At 46.4% G+C, this 19,529-nt stretch overlaps 1 protein-coding gene across 2 annotated transcripts in view; it reads left to right on the plus strand.

Moving 5' to 3' along the window:
• Window positions 1-19,529, plus strand: part of LOC138517020 (uro-adherence factor A-like) — a 367,547-nt gene that overhangs the window by 96,105 nt on the left and 251,913 nt on the right. For both annotated transcript variants that reach the window (XM_069632527.1, XM_069632528.1), the window contains exon 2: window positions 14,202-14,406. In XM_069632527.1, coding sequence (XP_069488628.1) covers window positions 14,202-14,406 — 205 coding nt within the window. The remainder of the gene's footprint in view (window positions 1-14,201; window positions 14,407-19,529) is intronic.

A 19,529-nucleotide genomic window follows, 5' to 3' on the forward strand; every position in this document is an offset into this window, starting at 1 on the left:
GTGGGCCGAAAAGTAAATGTGGGCGGGGCGGTAGGCGGGGCGTGGCAGGAGGCTTTTTAAACCCCCAATTTGTACTAAACACATGGAAAAAGAATGTTTTTAAGGGGTAACGATTTTTATTTGCATTTCAAACTTACATTTTGTACCACACATTTTCCATTGTTGGAGTTTATTTCTATTTAGTTATTGTATCTCGCCTGTTTAACTTATATATATTTTATTGACCCTAGATACACTATGCCCCATGTCCCTCACCCCCAACCAAACATTATGCCCCATGTCCCTCACCCCCAACGAACATTATGCCCCATGGCCCCCTCACCCCCAACCAAACATTATGCCCCATGGCCCCCTCACCCCCAACCAAACATTATGCCCCATGGCCCCCTCACCCCCAACCAAACATTATGCCCCATGGCCCCCTCACCCCCAACCAAACACTATGCCCCATGGCCCCCTCACCCCCAACCAAACCCCCCAACTCGGCACACACACAAACATACACCCATACAGACCCGAACCCCCCACCCCCCAACTCAGCACACACACAAACATGCACCCATACAGACCCGAACCCCCCACCCCCCAACTCAGCACACACACAAACATGCACCCATACAGACCCGAACCCCCCACCCCCCAAATCAGCACACACACAAATATGCACCCATACAGACCCGAACACCCCACCCCCCCAACTCCAAACCCCCACCCCCAACTCAGCACACACACACTCAAGCATGCACCCATACAGACCCGAACCCCCCACCCCTCCAACTCAGCACACACACAAACATGCACCCATACAGACCCGAACCCCCCACCCCCCCAAATCAGCAAACTCTCAAACAAGCACCCATACAGACCCGAACCCCCACCCCCCAACTCAGCACACAAAAAACATTCAAATCAAAACATTCATACACATCCGACACACATCCGACACCCCCCCACCCCCGCATCTCAACATACACACAAAATACATTCAAATACAAACATTCACACACCCCCCCACATCTCAACATACACACAAAATACATTCCAATACAAACATTCACACACCGCCCCCACATCTCAACATACACACAAAATACATTCAAATACATTCATACACATCCGACACACCCCCCCGCATCTCAACATACACACAAAATACATTAAAATCCAAACATTCATACACATCCGACACCCTCCCCACCCCCGCATCTCAACATACACAAAATACATTAAAATCCAAACATTCATACACATCCGACACCCCCCACCCCCGCATCTCAACATACACACAAAAAACATTAAAATCCAAACATTCATACACATCCGACACCCCCCACCCCCGCATCTCAACATACACACAAAATACATTCAAATACAAACATTCATACACATCCGACACATACCCCCCCCCCCGCAACATACACACACAAACATAAAGCAAAACAAACCCGACACACAAACACAAACAGACCACTTACCGGAGACGTGCTGGAAGGCAGGCAGGTAAGCGGCAGGTAAGCTGGAACGCTGGAATCGCACTACGACTGGCGTGGTCCAAGGCTGAAATGCCTTCCGGCATCAAGCCTTATGGACCACGCCAGCCGTAGTGCTGGCCCTCCATTGGTGCAGCACACACGCATTACGTGGCACTTAGGAGCGACGTGATGCGTGTGTGTGCTGAGCCAATGAGGGCCAGTGTTTTCACCGGCCCGGAAGACAACAAAGACTGAAAGTCTTTGTGCCTCGCGGGCCGGTCAAAAGGGCATGGCAGGCCGCAACTGGCCCGCGGGCCGTATGTTGTGCACCCATGCTCTAGTGGGAGTCTGGAGTTTAGACATCCAAGCCTACACTGAGGTGCAAAACGAGGGTAACCACATGCCATTAAGTCATGGGCAACTGGGTAAGCGCCCTTTCCCTCCCAGCGATGAGCCTTTTTTTTTATATTTCGGTATATCGGCCTTCAATCCCTTGTATCCCTTGTATCTTTTTTTTATAAGTGATGTCCTGGCTACATTTTCACCCTTTTCTTCCCACATGTAGGCGGTCATAATGCCACCAAGGATTTGTGGTTTGCTGTAGGGAGGTGTGAGAAAATAACAAAGTGATCAGATTTTGTGTTTTCTTGTAAGAGCTAGGAACTAAAGGTTTTCAGTTCTGAATTCAGCATTTCCCAAGCTTTTAAGAACAGGTTAAGTGGAAAGTATATATATTTCTTTCCATAAGTGTACGCTGAGTTTTGTGGAGGTAGGCGATATTTCCCTTTTTTAAAAAAAATAGGACCCGCTTGCACCTAATGGAAGAGGGGCATTGGAAAGCTCAATGGGAACACAGAAAGGCATACATTTCTGAATAGTAGATTCAATTCCAAGTTCAGGAAGTGGTTCAAGTTCAGGAAGGAGTAATTTCTGCAGGTCAGGTAACAAATATGTACCCAACTAGGAGCCCAACCAGCCTCGTTGCCGACCCGTATTGTTTCAGGAGAAGCATCTCCCCAATCTAGTAGACCCCAAGGGTAAGACTATTGCCTACACTGCCATATTGCCCCGGAAGGTGTACCCATGCTTCCTGAGGTGAATTCAAAGCATTTCTGCAGCATTACCTGCTTCCCGCATCGCCATGCCACACAAGGAAGTGTACAAAATGGCCGCCGTCCACTTTGTTTATTAGTTGCCTAGCAACTACTTACGGCAGGCCGATTGGCCCCGAGCCACTATTTCCTGGCGCAGCTAGGACCTGAGGCGTTAGCCGGCCCTCCCATCAGAAGGCATTCCTTCAAAAGGGACAAGCCTGTCTGTGCCTGTCCGGGCCGAATGAGACCGCAGGACGTGGAAATCTGCTCCTTAACATTCTCTGCGACCTTCCCACGGGCCCAAATTCTTCCACAGCTTAAGACTATCATTTATCCTCTAAAACCATTCCATCCTCAAACATTGCCTAAACACCTCTGCCCGAAAAATCTTACCTTGTGCCCCCCTCCAAACATTTTGCAAGGCCGGCTTATCACCACCACACGCCTCTGTCTTAGAATCCTCCACCGTTGACCCGGGCTTGATGATTTCGACCCACCACCTTATCTTGCACTGTCAAATATCTAAATGTACTGCACATACCTGATTACAGTATCACCATAAACAGCTGCTGACTGTCTCGTATCCGTATGACCTGCATAACGTCTAATACCTGACAGCCTTATCGCCCCAACATTACGCAGCCTTACAATTTCTATTAGGTTGTTATTGCTGCCTGATGCTTCACACTCTAATGCCTGTTGTGACCATCACAATTTGTAACAGATGTCCATCTAAACACCTTACGTGTGCCCCCTTGATTAACTAAGCACAACATAGTGTACTTTTGCTTGTACCTAGCTAATTACAATTCCGACTGTGCATACTACAGACACCAAAGTCTACAAACTAGTCGCAGCTACTGCTACTCTATCACTGTTACTCACAACAAAATGTACCTTCACGCAGACTTTTTTGCCTACATTTATGATTGATTCTTCCCATAGTACTGACAAGTACCGGCCTATTTGTTCACGTGGCTCCAGAAAGCTACAACCCCAAACTATCTCGAATTACCTTTACAGCCTAGACCTATGCGCCTACCGCGACTAGTTGCACTCGGGATTGGCCTGCCACTACACTAAATGTGTGCCCCTTAGCACTGCCTTTAGTCCAAGCCGCCTGTATTCTCGTTGCCTTCACATACTATGCCCGTGCACATTTGTAATAATTTGCTAAGTAAATCTATAGTATTGTATGCTTGTTACTTAACTTCACCACTGTGACTCGTAAATATGCATGACTTTTTTCGATTTATGACAATGCCTTACCTTGTACTGCTTTTCATATTATCATCTGTATTTTAAGTGCTACCACCGCCCAGCCTAAATCTCTTCTGGCCCATCACAGACAAGCCCAGAGAGACACCTGCCATGTCCAACCACTATGTTGCCGACTGTGGCATCAAACCTACCTTCTTCCTTCCAGCTCGTTCTCTCACTGGTAGAATCAAGCCCACTTCCTTCCTCCCACCACTGAATCCAAGACATATCATCTCTACCGTTAAATACTTACCTCAGCCCTTAGCTATGAAAGTATGCCATAACTACAAAAAGTCTCTGGGTTTCTCACAGGACTGTAGTCATAGTAATCCCGACACTAGTTTACAACCCCCTTACTCAGCTACTACCAAATGGGTTTATAGTGACATTTTCGAACGTCACACATTTTGGAAATGCCATTTTGTTGACACAAAAATGCCGAGAAAAAAACAATGTCGAATACCCCCCCCCCAAATCCCTGTTTTTTTAAATTTTTTTTATTGACTTTTTTATTTTTTTACCAACGAAACAAAGATAAAACATATAAAATAAAAAATAATACATTCAGAAATTATTTTGGGGGAATTCTTTGGTCGGCAAAATGGCATGTTGAAAATGTGTTTTCGAAAATACAACCGGATACCACCAAATGCCCTTGCCCAACTATAGTTTGAAATGCCAGGCTTGCTACCATACTGGGCAAAGATTACAGATGACCTGCTGCCACCCTACTCACAAACAGTCACTCACATAGCCTCATAAAAGCCCCAGAAAACAACCCCAAAGTGCTTGAAACTAACTCCAAGCACTCCAAACCCACTGGCCCACAGCAAGAGCCCTGTCGTCATCCATGGAGCTCCGATCAATGCCAGATCCTTGGTAGCCCATGCAGTTGAGATTGGCGACTTAATAATTGGGAAAAGAAGTTGGGCTTGCTGGCTACATGCTGCGGCAGGCCCGCCCTTGCTCATGGCTACACCAGAGAACTGTACAGGGATTAGATTGGATGGAGAATCCTCTGAAGGTGGCAGCATTGCCTTGATCGCCGCCGCCGCCTCACTAGCACTCTGGACTGACCCCATAACATCTTGTGAATCGCTGACAATCAAGCTCCCGCTCACCTCCTCACGTACCATAACACTTCAGTCGATCTATAGACCCACAGGTTCCTTCGGAGCTCAACGAACACAAAGCCCTCATCACAAGTCTTTCTACTAGGTGACTTCAATCTAGGATTTAATGACCCCACAGACCAATCTGCTCGGACTATGGCCAACTCCTTATCTGAGCTAGGGCTCACTCAGAGCCCTCTTACACACACATGATAAAGGATGCACCCTAGACTGGGTAGCAGACCTCAACTGTGCAATGAATATGACCTCCATAGAACCGCAATCATGGACGGACCACTTTCTACTAACATTTAACCTGCAAAATTGCACTTTGCCGGGTAGAGAGAGATCAATTGCTCCACCCATTCAAACTAGGAATAAGAAAAATATCACGTTAGACAACCTTAAACCATTCCTCCATCCATTGCTTAAACCTCTACCACCTTCTTCAGATCCGGCAGAGCTAGTGAATCTATATAACCAACCTATTACCTCAGTCTTAGACGCTATTGCCCGTCTAAAAATGTGGAAAAGCAAACCCAGAGCACAACACCTGGTTCTCTCCCAAACTCAAACATGTAAAGAAATGAAAAAAAGGAGACTTGAAACTATCTGGAAAAGAAAACCTTCCACAGCGAATAAAGACATCTTACTAAAAACTACAGCCACCTATAAAGAAGACATTCTTGCAGCTAAATGTGATACATTTAACAATAGGACCGACAAAGCAAGCTCTGGTACTAGAGAACTGTTTATCATCCTAAGAGAACTTCAATCCCCCCCACCCCCAACAGACAACTGCATTAAAGATAAAAAAGGTGCACCAAAATTCAAGAGGCACAAGCCAATAAAATAATTATGCTCAAAAACGAAATTTGCCTCCTCAGGGGAACATTGGGAATCGGAGCCCTACTACCCCATAGCCAGCCGAACGCTTCAAATTCACCCCAGTGTCTCCCCAAGAAGTGCAAAAAATCATAACCTCACTCAAACCTTCCAACTGTCAAGGTGATGCCTGCCCAGCTTCTGTCATAAGAGAAGCAGGGAGTGTACTCGCCCCTTTCCTCACCTCATTGATCAATGCCTCTTGTACTACCACTATTAAAACCAACATCACTAGACCCAAACATACCGACAAATTTCAGACCTATCACGACAGTCACTTTTCTACTAAAGATCATCGACAAATGTCGCTTACAACCAAATAAACTATCTGGAAACTACTAAGCTACTCAGACTCTGCCAATCTGGCTTTAGGCCCCAGCCCGGCACAGAAACTGCCCTGATTGACCTAAAGATCCAGATTGACAATCTGAAAGACAAAGGGAAATCGACACTCTTGCTTCTGTTGGATTTGTCCGCCGCCTTTGATCTGGTTGATCATAAGGTGTTATTTAAGCACCTTTACACAACGGTACATTTCTCAACAGAAGCAACATCATGGATCAACTCCTTTTTAAACAATAGATCCATGAGTCTTCTCTGCCACAGCCGACCCTATCCCAATTTCCTGTGGAGTTCCACAAGGATCTTGTGTATCGCCAACCATGTACAATGTGTTCACTAAACCATTGTTTGATGATCTGGACCATCTGGGTGTCACCTACACTAATTATGCAGATGACACCCAGATCCTCATACCTCTAACTGGCGATTATCACAGAGATCTTACCCTCATAAATAAAATCTACCTCATCATTGAGGCCGGTCTCTGCCTGAATGATGAGAAGACAGCTTCTCCACTAAGCCACTCCTACTAACATGAATAAACTAAGTGAACCAATACAGTTCCTTCAGCATTGATGGAAACATTATTAAAGTTGCTAACGAGGTAAAAACTTTGGGTTTTTACCTAGACTCCTCCATGAACATGCGCAAACAAGTTAGTGCAACAGCCTCTGCGACAGCATATACATGCAAGCTTATACACTCTTGCAAACCCTTTCTATCTGTGAAGAGCTGCACTACCTTAGCCGGTACCCTAGTATCATCCAAAATGGACTATTGTAATGCGCTGTACCTAGGCGTTAACAAATATATTATCAAGAAACTCCGGATCCTACAGAATAATGCACTCGGGACTGCCATGAGCATACCTGGCAGACAACACATCTGCCACTAGACGTGACAACAACTGGCTCTCCATCAAGGAGAGACTACAGCTTAAAACAGCATCCTTCACTTATAAAAGCCTCAATAACGCAGCCAAGCAATACCTCCAAAAATCACCACGTCCTACTTCATCATCTCCTAGGTCCTCTTACTCCAACTGCCTACAAGTGCCCAGGTACAAACTTAAAAAAGCAGGTGGCAGCAGCTTCCCAGTCATGGCTCAACTCTGGAACTTCCTACCTACTACACTAAGAGCAGACCAATCCTCCTATACATTTAGGAAAGACATGAAAAACGGGTTGATCTCAAATGATGCACCGTATGCATTACAAAGCTGTATAGCTCATAATTCCCACAAACATGCAACAGTTTGACCATTACCTGCGTAACTGTATATTGCCTAAAATGTATATAATGTAAACTATTCACTGCCCAATAAATTCTGTCAATTGTATCTCCCTGTACCCACTGTTTTACCTGTACATATGTATCTCCCTGTACCCATTGTATTCCTGTATATATTTACTGTGTGTAACTAAGAAACTACATATGTTGGACATGTTTGCACTGTTAAGGTCATGGCTTCCATGAATATACAGAAAAACAATGCACAGCTACTTTCCCCCTGACTCCTAGTTAGAAAATCACACGTCTCACAAAAAAAGCAATGGCCCGAGGCAAAAGCCAAGCTATTGTACAAAGTATTTTTATGCTGACGGCATCGACTGACTGACTTGGCATTTGAAAATAAGAAAAACCAATGTGGTGAAGAATGCCAAGCATACACAGACTGTCCTTTTGAATGATCGGAGACTTGCGCAGGTCACAAGAGTACACTGTCTAAAGCAGCGACTAAATGTAGGGTACATTTGGGAAAAGATAGGGTCGTATAACAAACCGCAGTAGAAAATGTATGAAAACGTTATCACAGCCAAAAGAATCCCCATGTACTACCTTCCCACAGGTGTCCCGATGATAACGGCATCACATGTGCGGGTGCACTGTCCTGGGCGCAAGGAGAAAAGTCTAAACACTGATACACGAAACGCTTTTCTAGACGAAATGTATAGCGTTTTTGGCCTTCTGGACAACCCACAGGAGCCATGAAGCACTGGTCGCGTTACAGCTTTTCTCTCCAGGAAGGGATTGGGACCCAGCCGGGGATCCCTGGGGCCGCTGCTGGTCTTGGGGACAGTCGACCCACATGGGAGACGGGGTGCCAAGGCCAGCGGCAGCACACCGGACCGCTCTGGAGCTCTGGCTGTGCCCTGTTACAGCTTTTACCTCTAGGGAGGGATAAGGGACCCTGCCGGGGCATCACGGGGACCACCGTTGGGAATGGGGGCGGTTGTCCCATGTGGGAGTCGGGCACCCAATGCAGGGACATCGCCCCTGACCATCCTGGAGGTCTGACTGCCCTGCAGCTATTCCCTCCGGGCAGGCACAGGGACCCCGCAGGGGCTTTCCAGGACCACTGTTGAGCTTGGGGGGCGGTCGATCGGCGTGCGAGGCAGACACCCAAGGCCGGGGACATCACACCCGATCGCCCTTGAGCTCAGGTTGGGCTGCATTACACGTTTTCCGTCTAGGAAGGGATAGGGACCGCGCCAGGGCTCCCCGGGACCACTGCTGGGCCTCACTGGGACCACAGCTGGGCTAGGGGACGGCCGACCCACATGGAAGACAGGTGCCCAAGGCTGTCCTAGAGCTCCGGCCGTGGCTCGCACGGCCAGAGCTGATCAAGCGAGGTGACCCCAGCAATACATTTTGTTTTTATGCAAAGCAAGCAGCATGGCATTGTGGTAGTCTTTTTCCGGTGTTTTCTGCCCCCAAGATACTTAAAGGCATTCATGGCCTGAAGTCTGCCTCTCCTGCAGATGCCATACCTCTTACATTGATTTAAAGGCACTGCCACTGAGCGACTCCCTTATATCACAGAAGGGGAACCCAGTCTGTACTCAACTCTGTTATGGGCGACCTTGCCCGGCTGGTTGATCAGGGCTGGGTGGGTGCGGTTCTCTTATTGGACTTATCATCCACCACCTTTGATACTGTAGATCATTCCATTCTGCTAGTGCGGCTGTCTGACGCTGGCATCTCCGGTCAGTTCTTTGACTGGTTCCAAGCCTTTCTGACCGACCGGACCCAGTCGGTGTCTCTGCCTCCTTTCTATTCCCTCCCCGGACTGCTCCTTTGTGGCGTCCCGCAGGGATCGGCTCTCTTTCCCCATCCTTTTCAACATGTACATCTGCCCCCTTCTACTTCTCTTACTGTTGCATGGCTTCAGATATTATTCGTACGCCGATGATACGCAGATCCTGGTGCGTCTTGATCTCACCAGGGCTGATACTGCGTCTCTACGAAGCTGACTGGAAGATCTTGGCGCCTGGATTGCGACCAATTGGCTAAAGCTCAATGACTCTAAAACCGAGGTACTGATGGTGGTCACCCCTAAGCCCCACGCCTTCTGGACCCCTGACTTCTAGCCTTCCTCATTAGGCATGTGTCCTACACCTGCAACCTCAGTCAAGAACTTAGATGTTCTGTTTTCCTCCTCCCTTTCCATGGCACCCCAGATGGCGTCTGTATGCAAATCCGGGGATTTTAATTCTGCGTAAGGTGCTCCCCTTTATTCCTATCAAACATCGTGCTCCTGTGGTGGCTGCCCTTGTCCTGAGGACCACAGACTACTGTAACTCTCTTTACTTAGGTCAGCCGAGCCACCTTACCAGACGCCTTCAATTGCTCCAAAACTCTGCTGCTTGGGCGGTGATTCGTCCTCATCTTCGTGCCCACATGAGCCGTTGCTCAGACAACTACACTGGTTGCCGATTGAGAAGTCCATCCTGTTTTAATTCTTTGTGCCTGGTACATCGCGCTTTCTAAATTCGAGGCGCCGAATGCATATGGGAAAAATCTTCCCGCTATGTGCCATCTCGGCCCCTACGCTCCCAATCGGCTCTTCTGATCGCTGTTCCTCGTATTAGGTTGTCCCGGATGGGCGGTTGTGCCTTTTTTCTGTGAGGCCTGCTATAACTTGGAACAGCCTCCCTTTCAGCTCCGTGCCAGCGCAAACCACCTGGCTTTCCGTCATGATCTCAAGACCTATCTGTTTTAGTGTCTGCTGCTGCACCTCTGTCTACCCCTGCGCCAAGATACCTCCGGGTGAACGTGCACTTTCGAAATTCTCTAACATAACACAACAGCATCCTTTTTTGGGCATGCTCCTCCCTTTCAGCAAACACATCCCTGGTGGTCGAGTATTTGAGTCAACCACGTACTCGTCTGAAGAAAACCGGGGCAGCCAGTTTTGATTACTGTGCCCCTGCTTTGTGGCATCTACTTCCTAAACATCTTGCTGACAGTAATTCGACTGCTCTTTTAAAAAAAAACATTTGAAGACGTTCTTCTTTGATGAAGAACTTTGGTTAAATGACAAACTTCATTTTCTATGGCTCGTCCTTTCTGTGTGTAGGTTCTCCCCGTTCATTGTCTTTCTATGTTTTCTTTGTGAGCGGCCTGAAGCCTACGTGTTAGTGGCACTATATAAAAGAGCAGATGGCTAGACAGTGGCGAACAGGCCTGAAAGTGCTGTTTACCAGTTCGAAGAGCAGGTGATTGCTAAAGGCAGCTACGGAGGGTCCTGATGGTTTGATGTCAAGCGGGTGTGAATCCTAGTTTGAATTGTTTAGATGGCCAAAACGCAGGGTTTCTGGATGCCTTGAATCTCAGTTGCAGTGAGTCTCCATCAAGGGACTCAAGGATACGTTTTCAGTCCTTGCTCTCTCAATCCCACACACAGGAGAGGCTGGTCCACAACTGTAGGTCTCCCTCAGTATGACAAGGTCCTTAGTACTATAGTGGCTGGCAGAGAGACAGGCCTGGTCCCACCAGTAATTTGCATCCAATGGTCCCTGGAGATGGGCAAGGCACGGAGCTCGCCTCCACAGGTAGTCTTCACCTCCCTGGTGGAGGACTTTGGGGAAGTCGGATTAATTCTTCCTCAGGTTTTTTTGTTCAAGTGCACGAATTATAGGAGGAGTGGGAGAATCCTTCTTTTGATAGCAAAAGCCCATAGGCGATTGGGCCAAAGCTAGCCTGCTTTAGGGATCATGCCCCTGTTCTTAGAACAAGTGGACGTTATCTTCTGACAACACACCCAAAGTGCTTTGTGGAAAAGTACATGGAGCGTACAGGAAGGAAGGATGGAAGCAGAGAGAATCAAGATGGTGGAACCTTCATCTAGCTGTATAGAGCTCCCTCAGTCTACCCTTTCCATTCTCAACAGGATGACGGGTCCTTGTGTGAGGCTAATCCTTTTGTGAATGGGAGTGCCCTTTCTTCTCTGTCCCCAGGACAGCTTCCTGTGGAGACTCGTTGCTTTCTCTGGGGTTGCTGTTACCTGCCCTCACAAAGGAAATTTGTGAGGCCCGTCCACCCACCTCCCCAAGGCTTCCAGTCCTGCAAGCAGCAGCAATGATGGAATGCCTGGAGGAGAATACATCGAACCCTTCAGCAGGAGAACTGGACTCCCAGGACGGACACGAGTGATATCAAATTGATGTGGCTTGATCATTTTGAGAAATGCTGGCCACCAAACCTTAAACTCCGATGTGGCTTGTATTTAAAGTTTGTGCCACTAGGACAGCAAACACTGTTCCATAGCTTTGGAACAGGAGGTTCATACCTTAAATGCAGCCTCTCTGCTGTAGAATCTGGGTGGTCACTGCAGCTGTCAAAGGTGCACTTGTGACCTTTGAACCTGCTGTGTGACACTGACTGGCGATCATGCTACTGACGCAGCAGGGTGCAGAAATTCAGTCACTCGCCATCTCAATTGTTTACATACACTCACCACACCATTTACTATTCACCAGGAGTCAAATATCACTAGTTAGTGGTGAGTGCAAATGTTGCACCCTGCAGCAGGACACAGGTGTTCACTATGCTTTTGGCATGAGCTTATGAAAGAGGATTCTGGTTGGTGGATTACTCTTCCAGAGATGCAATTACCCACACAATTGTATTAATTTAATATAAATCAAAAAAACAAGGGTTTATGAGCCCTTTCCAAATTGACTCTGGTTAGAACCGTCTTGCTTCCACGGTTATCTGCTTTTTAAAAGCCACTTCTTTTTCCTTTTATTTAATTATATTTTACTTTCCTTTTACTGACTTGGTATTCGCCAGTTCGGAGTAGGTGACTGGACGCTGCTTTTCACATTCTTTGTACGCAGCCTTGTTGTTTTGTTTACTTGTATGTACTGTTAGCTATTTTCCTTGTACCGCTGTTATTGGCAGAGGATGCCTGGCCTCTGAGGCCCTCCAGTCTTTCACAACCGGTGGCTGCTGGTTTTGTTATTGCGCTTACATGCATGCACTCCTTCGGCAGTCTGTCCCCTCTGGCTCTTTGATGCTGCGAGCGGTTTGGCTACTGCCGCTTATGTGTCAATGTAAAGACACTTATTTGCAACCATCAAGGCTGCCAATTCCTGGAAAGTCCTGCTGAGCCATTTGCCAGAGGCATCCAAAATAGAATGAAATGGCAAAAATAAAAACTCGGTAAGAGGGGGATGGTCAAGTGGAATTCTATTTAAACAAATATGCCCAAAAATGCCATTGCACATTGCGTTTAACTTCAAATATAAAAATGTGACTAATAGCCATTACAAAATTCAGCAATCACAGGTGTTGAGGAATAAAAAGTTAGAATATTAAATTGACCAAACTTCATGTTGTAAATATCCTTCTAAGTGTTGCACCGTTCCAAAAAGTTATGGTTTTTTTTTCGATTTCAAAGAAAAGATACACCTTTCCAAGAACCTTAACCTGTCAAATCGTTCAGAAATCCTGAATAAATGGGCATCCAAGTTCCCAAAGGTAATCCAGTAATCCAGTAATCCAAACACTGTATCCAAAGAAAGCATTCCAAAAACCAAAATATCTAGGAAAAAAGATCCAAAAACAAAGTGTAATCCAGCGATCGAAACACTGTATCCAGAGCAGAAGCATTAAAAAAACCATAGAATCCAGGAAAAAAGCCACCCTAAAAATGCAGGTACCGAAAGCAATCCATTGATCAAACAGTGCCCTATGAAAGCATTCCAAAATTCAAAGATTTCAAGAGAAAATCCATCTGAAAATATGAAGAAATCCAAGATCCCAAAAGCAATCCAGCGATCCAAACTGTGTCCAGATAAAAAAAAATCATAAAACCAAGCCACCAAGTAAAAGACATCCAAAAAGTAATCTGGAAATAAATACAAAGATCCAACAATGGATTAGCCAAAACATAGGAGGAAAAAAAAGTTTGTCAATAAAATCCAAGGCCGTGATGAATGCAGGAACTCCTTCACCTGGGGCATTGCTGGAAACACTGAAGAATGAAAATGGCGGGCCTGGGTAACTGGAAAACAAAACGAATGAGAGCCTCCAGTGGACAAAAAGGGAACTACATTGGATTGAACTTTTACAGCGGCATCCAGTGGTGAAAATAGTGAACTACATGACATATAAATATTAAGTACATTAGTAAAAGCACTATATGGGACCTTATATACGATTACATTGTTGATTTATTTGTAGATATTTAAGTATTTCGTTAAATATTCACCACTGTTTTATTTAGCTTTGTTTTTTGTGGCAATATTATCACTGGTTACCGCCCCGACCAGCGAACATTCAGCACGAGCATGGGGATGGTTATGTGGGTATTGGCTAAAGGATAAGGGGATGATGGGGTCACTTTGATAACAGATTTCAGGTCTGAAAACCTAAACCTATTTATTGCTGCAATGCGTGATTACTTTGTGATACCTGTAATGTGCGACGAGTGATGCAAGCTCCTGCGGGGGATTATTCATCAGTGTTTGTAGAGTTATGTAAAAATAGGGACGAGTGTGATCTTATCTAGGCTTCTTGTGAAAATTGATAGATTTCACATTTACTTAAATGGTTAGTGTGTAAAATGACTTGCATCATGATGTGAATTTTCTGGGATTGTACTTTGTCGCGCACGTTTCATACGAGTGCAAGTAAGTATCACATAACAGATCGTCTTGGAGCTGTCCAATGTGTGTTGCCTTCACCTAGGACTTGAGGTGTTGTACGCGATCCCTTCTTGTTTTGACAATGTTACTGTTTGCTTGTAGGTTTCCAAAAGATCCTGTGCGAAGGAAGAAATGGGTTCTGGCACTCCGACGGCTGCTGCCCAATGGCAAACCCTGGCAGCCAACGAAAAGCAGCAGCTTGTGTTCCACACACTTCACAGAAGAATGCTTCGACCGAACAGGCCAAACAGTGCGCCTCCGCGAGGGAGCAGTACCCACCATTTTCAATTTCCCTAAACATTTGCAGGTGAGTGTGCAAATAATAGATGTGGATTATCCTTGTACCAGTATTCCCTCATAATTCTACTATAAGTTCAGTGACGGTTCCTAATTTTTAGTACGGAAAACCACAAAATTAAAGACATTTGTGGAGAGAACGATCCACCGTCTCAGGTAGAGCTGCTCTTCTGTCTTGGGTTATTAATCATCAAGGTACTGTTGATTCTGCCTAAATCCAGACGAGAACATGGTGGACTTGCTAGAAAGGATCACAATACACAACTCAACCTCTTAGTAAACAAACAGGATCTACGTAACAGGAGCACCCCAGCTAATCTTGGTTTCTCCAGCACACACCGTCCAAGCTCTACATCTATAAAGCAGACCATGGTTGTTGGGGAAAGATTTTCTTTTTGCAACTTTCCCGCATAGTTCCTATGGACCCCCATCCTTTTTGCTCTGTTTTTAAACCTGTTCTGACTTTTTGAAGAGAAGTAAAGCTTTCAGCTTCACTTCTCTTGCCTTTTGCTAGCATGTTATGGGGAAAAAGATCAGTCCATCAGTACTTCGTTTCCCTTTGAATTCTTGTACTTTTTAACATTGCACACAGCACCTTACAGTGCAGTGAAATAGGGATACTTTTGTATCATCTATGTTTTTTACACATGGAATGGTTGGTTACTTTTATAGGTGCCAAAAGACAAGCTGGTTGCAGCAGTTACATTCGTACTGTTTTTCCATTATGTTTTATGTTCACTTTCGCGTTGACCACGTATGGCTATTAAATGTGACGAGTACCCCAAAACAGCTGTGCTTACTCAGGAAGGCTGTTGCTTGTGTGCGCGTGTGTGTGTGTGTGTGTGTGCGCGCGTGTGTGCGCGCGTGTGTGTGTGTGCGCGCGTGTGCCCCAAAACAGCTGTGCTTACTCAGGAAGGCTGTTGCTTGTGTGCGCGTGTGTGCGCGTGTGTGCGCGTGCGCGTGCGTGTGCGTGTGCGTGTGCGTGTGCGTGTGCGCGTGTGTGTGTGTGTGTGTGTGTGTGTGTGTGTGTGTTTTTTCCCACTCTACATCCTTGGTACCAGAAAGTCTGTTTGGGATAGTTGTCCCTGATTGGACCGCTGCTGGCTGTTTGAATGGTGCAGATCCTTACCAATGGTGGGCTTGGACTTGCTTTCAGCTGCGATTTTGGATAAGAGAAGGACTCCTGTAGCCATTCTGGCTTGGACTTGCTTTCAGCTGCGATTTTGGATAAGAGAAGGACTCCTGTAGCCATTCTGGAGATCTACGTTGGGAGCTAAGAATCCCTCCCAAGCAGTGTAGACAGCTGAAGCCGACCCCTGGATTGCCCAGCATTCTTACCAGTGTCTGGCTCTGTAAAGCCCTGCTCCTCTGCCTGATCTACAAAGACCCTGAGCTGTGCTTCAGCCCTTGGACTACTGGGACCAATTAGTCTCAATGCCTTCTTGAGGATCCAGCCCTTCCGAGCCTACGGAAGTGTCCCTGGACTGCCCGGTGGACTGGCCAGCTCTCTCGTGGGCTACCTCGCCAGAACAGTCTCTGTTCAACCTTTTAAACCCGGAGCCTTGGTCGCCACCTTGTGCCACAAGTCGACTTCTCCACAAATTAACCTGTCCTGCGACTGGAAGGACACCTGTCTTCACCTGCAAACAGTAGCCGTTGCTGGAACTCGCCTTCCCCTAGTCTGTAAAGTGTCTTGAAGAGGTCTGCATCAGTGATTTCTGCATTTGTCTCAGTTGCACCCCACTAGAAGAATCATCGAACCTGCAACTCCTGGGCACCTCATCGGAACAGAGGGCCGAACATTGATCCCCCAGACGATTCAGAGTGACATCTGGCAAAGTCTAAGCCAGCGGGGCTAAGTGAGCAGCGGGGGCGGAAGGATACTTCAGGGGCAACGCGTATGTCTTGGAAGCAAGATAACGCTGCGCAACACAGGTTCGAATCCCGTTCCCACACTTAGAAACCACTCGCTGGTATTAAGCGCGTTATAAATGAACAATAAAAAAAAAAATCGTCAGTGCACCTGTCCACCTTCCCCATCCTTCATAGGATAACATTGAGAGCAAGTCTCTTTGTATCCCGTCTCCCCTCCACTCACCTCTGGTCATCAAACCTGGGTCGGGTATCCTGCCCCTGGGCTTGCCTTTGGTCTGGCAGAAAGGAGAGTACTTGCCTGTCTTCTATAACAGGCATACATGTGGGTAATGTGATCATGGACCTTTATAACCTCTTTCTGGTGTGATTTTAATACTGAGCTGCGGGTTCCCTCTATGGAAACCAGGTTGATATAAGATTCATCTGCTGCTGAGTTCATTGATGTGCGGCCCACTATTGTGGCTCCGTCCAAGAAGACTAATATTGGCACGGTGTATTCCCCTGTACACTCCTTGAACCAATAGAAACAGAAACGGATGATGGACCTCGCTAGGCTGACAAGGGTTCACATTCCTTAAGCGACTCAGACTTAAATGTTTGTTAAGCCTATTGGCATGCAAGTCTGTAATTCAGAAAAAACATTTACTATATATGAACGACTAGAGGATGCTACATTACTGCTTGGTTCATCACATTTTGCATACACACGCACTCCTTCAAATGTGGTATTCATTTTTTTATTTTCTGTAACAAGCACAAATACATGTGGGGCCTGCAATGCTTTGAACATGCTGTACAATAAGCTACGTTGTGCTCGGTTAAACATGTTACAAACACACATGACGGATGCCACAATGTGACATTGGAGCGTGCACTTCTTTGCCGTCTACATCCGTTTTCAGAACATGAACTAAATCATGCAGACATTCAGCTGAATGTGGCTGTTAATTAATTTTGCATATGAAAAAGACAATACCTTTTAGTTTTCAGGGGAGCAATTCTTGTTTATATTTGCCGTGAACATCTTCTCTAAATAGAAAACATTCACTTCATTTTTAAGCCTATTGTAAAGTGTTGGAATAGTAAACTCTTGGATAATGGGAGTGGAGTGGGTAAGTGTCTGACACTCCACTGTTACTTTCATTGTTTACAGAACGATCCCATTCCAAAGTAGCAGAAAAGTAAAGGGCAACGTATTGGAAAATGCACCATGGCACTGCTGACAATGATTGGCTATTTGAAGTCTTCCAAAATTAGATTAGGCCTGATTCAACCCTATAATGTAAAGAATCATTGGATAACATCGGTTCTCAGGAGGGAGACCTTCCCTGTAAGGCTAGGGTGGTGCAGCAGCTAACCAATAACTCTTTTAGGGCTGGTAAAATGCGGGGGTCGGGGGGTGAGGTGGGTCTTCCAGGGGAGGATTCCCCTCTTGGGATTGAGACGTTCATTCTGTGGTTCCCTTCCCTGAGCCCATTCCCCTCTGAAACCCCAATCTACCCATCACAGTCTTAGAACACTATTCATAGTGCCAACGTGTTATATTGCAACACGGTAGACTCTTTGGGTACTTGGACGACGAGGCCCAGAGGAGGTAGGAAGATCAATCCCTTGACGGTGATAAAGGACTATGATAGTCCGCTGTGAAGGAACTGGCAACATTGTCTAAAAAGAGGCAATGAAATGAACAAAGTTTCAGGCCCAGCTGGGAACAGCAGCAGGAGTGGAGCAAACTGCAGGCGGGAGGTATAAACTATGAGCACAGACTGCAGAACGCTGACACTAAGCGAAGAGTCCTGTGGGGGTCTAGCAGGAGCATACCCGACTGTCAGACCAGGGAGGAGAAACGGTGGCGTGACCTTGACAAGGTGGACCATTCGGTCCAACAACTACACCAACACTGTGCAGAGACAAGGACTGCAGAGCCTTTGCGGGCCAGCAGAAACAAAACTGAGAAACCAGAGTAGCGGCCAACATGGACCCCAGTCCCAGGATGAACCAGTGATGTGCCACAGCTCAGAAGAAGGTAAAGGGAGGATTGGGAGATCCGATGGGAACACAGAGATGGCGGAGCGAAAGGCTGCTAGAGAAAGAACGGGTAATCTGTGCATCAGAAGTAGTCTTCCCTCAGCCCAGTGGCAGAGATAATGCTTCTAGTGAAAGACTGTGCATCAGAAGTAATCTTCCCTCAGCCCAGTGGCAGAAATAATGCTTCTAGTGAAAGACTGCATCAGAAGTGATCTTCCCTCAGCCCAGTGGCAGAGATAATGCTTCTAGTGAAAGACTGCATCAGAAATAGTCTTCCCTCAGCCCAGTGGCAGAGATAATGCTTCTGGTGAAAGACTGTGCATCAGAAGTAATCTTCCCTCAGCCCAGTGGCAGAGATAATGCTTCTAGTGAAAGACTGTGCATCAGAAGTGATCTTCCCTCAGCCCAGTGGCAGAGATAATGCTTCTAGTGAAAGACTGCATCAGAAGTGATCTTCCCTCAGCCCAGTGGCAGAGATAATGCTTCTAGTGAAAGACTGCATCAGAAGTAATCTTCCCTCAGCCCAGTGGCAGAGATAATGCTTCTAGTGAAAGACTGCATCAGAAGTAATCTTCCCTCAGCCCAGTGGCAGAGATAATGCTTCTAGTGAAAGACTGCATCAGAAGTAATCTTCCCTCAGCCCAGTGGCAGAGATAATGCTTCTAGTGAAAGACTGCATCAGAAGTAATCTTCCCTCAGCCCAGTGGCAGAGATAATGCTTCTAGTGAAAGATTGTGCATCAGAAGTAATCTTCCCTCAGCCCAGTGGCAGAGATAATGCTTCTAGTGAAAGACTGTGCATTGAAAGTGATCTCCTTTGGCCCAGTGGGGAGATAAAGCCACTGGGGGAAAAAGACTGTCATCTCAATGCCGGGGTGGCCTCCCTCGGCACAGTAGTGGTGAAGAAAGTACTGAAGAAAAGAACTGCAGTGTGGGTGAAAGGTAAAGCGCCATCATACCAATCTCATCAAGAGAGATACTGTCCAAAGTTGGGAATCTTTGGTAAATCATCAGAGAAGCAAAGACACTCTTTAGACCATTACCCAGCATGGAAAGGAGGAAAGTGCAACACCGCTGGGGGAACTGTGGCAGGAGTTACAGCGCTTAAAGTGTTTGTTGATCATACCAAGGAACTATTTATATCACGAGAAGGGAGACGTTCTCCTGTGACTCTAGAGTAACAGACAAACTAAAACCTTGGAAATATTTGTTGAAACAGAGTCAGGAGAAG

This window comes from Ambystoma mexicanum, chromosome 6q (genome assembly GCF_040938575.1).
Source record: "Ambystoma mexicanum isolate Mex_15411 chromosome 6q, UKY_AmexF1_1, whole genome shotgun sequence".
In the NCBI taxonomy this organism is placed as follows: Eukaryota; Metazoa; Chordata; class Amphibia; order Caudata; family Ambystomatidae; genus Ambystoma; species Ambystoma mexicanum.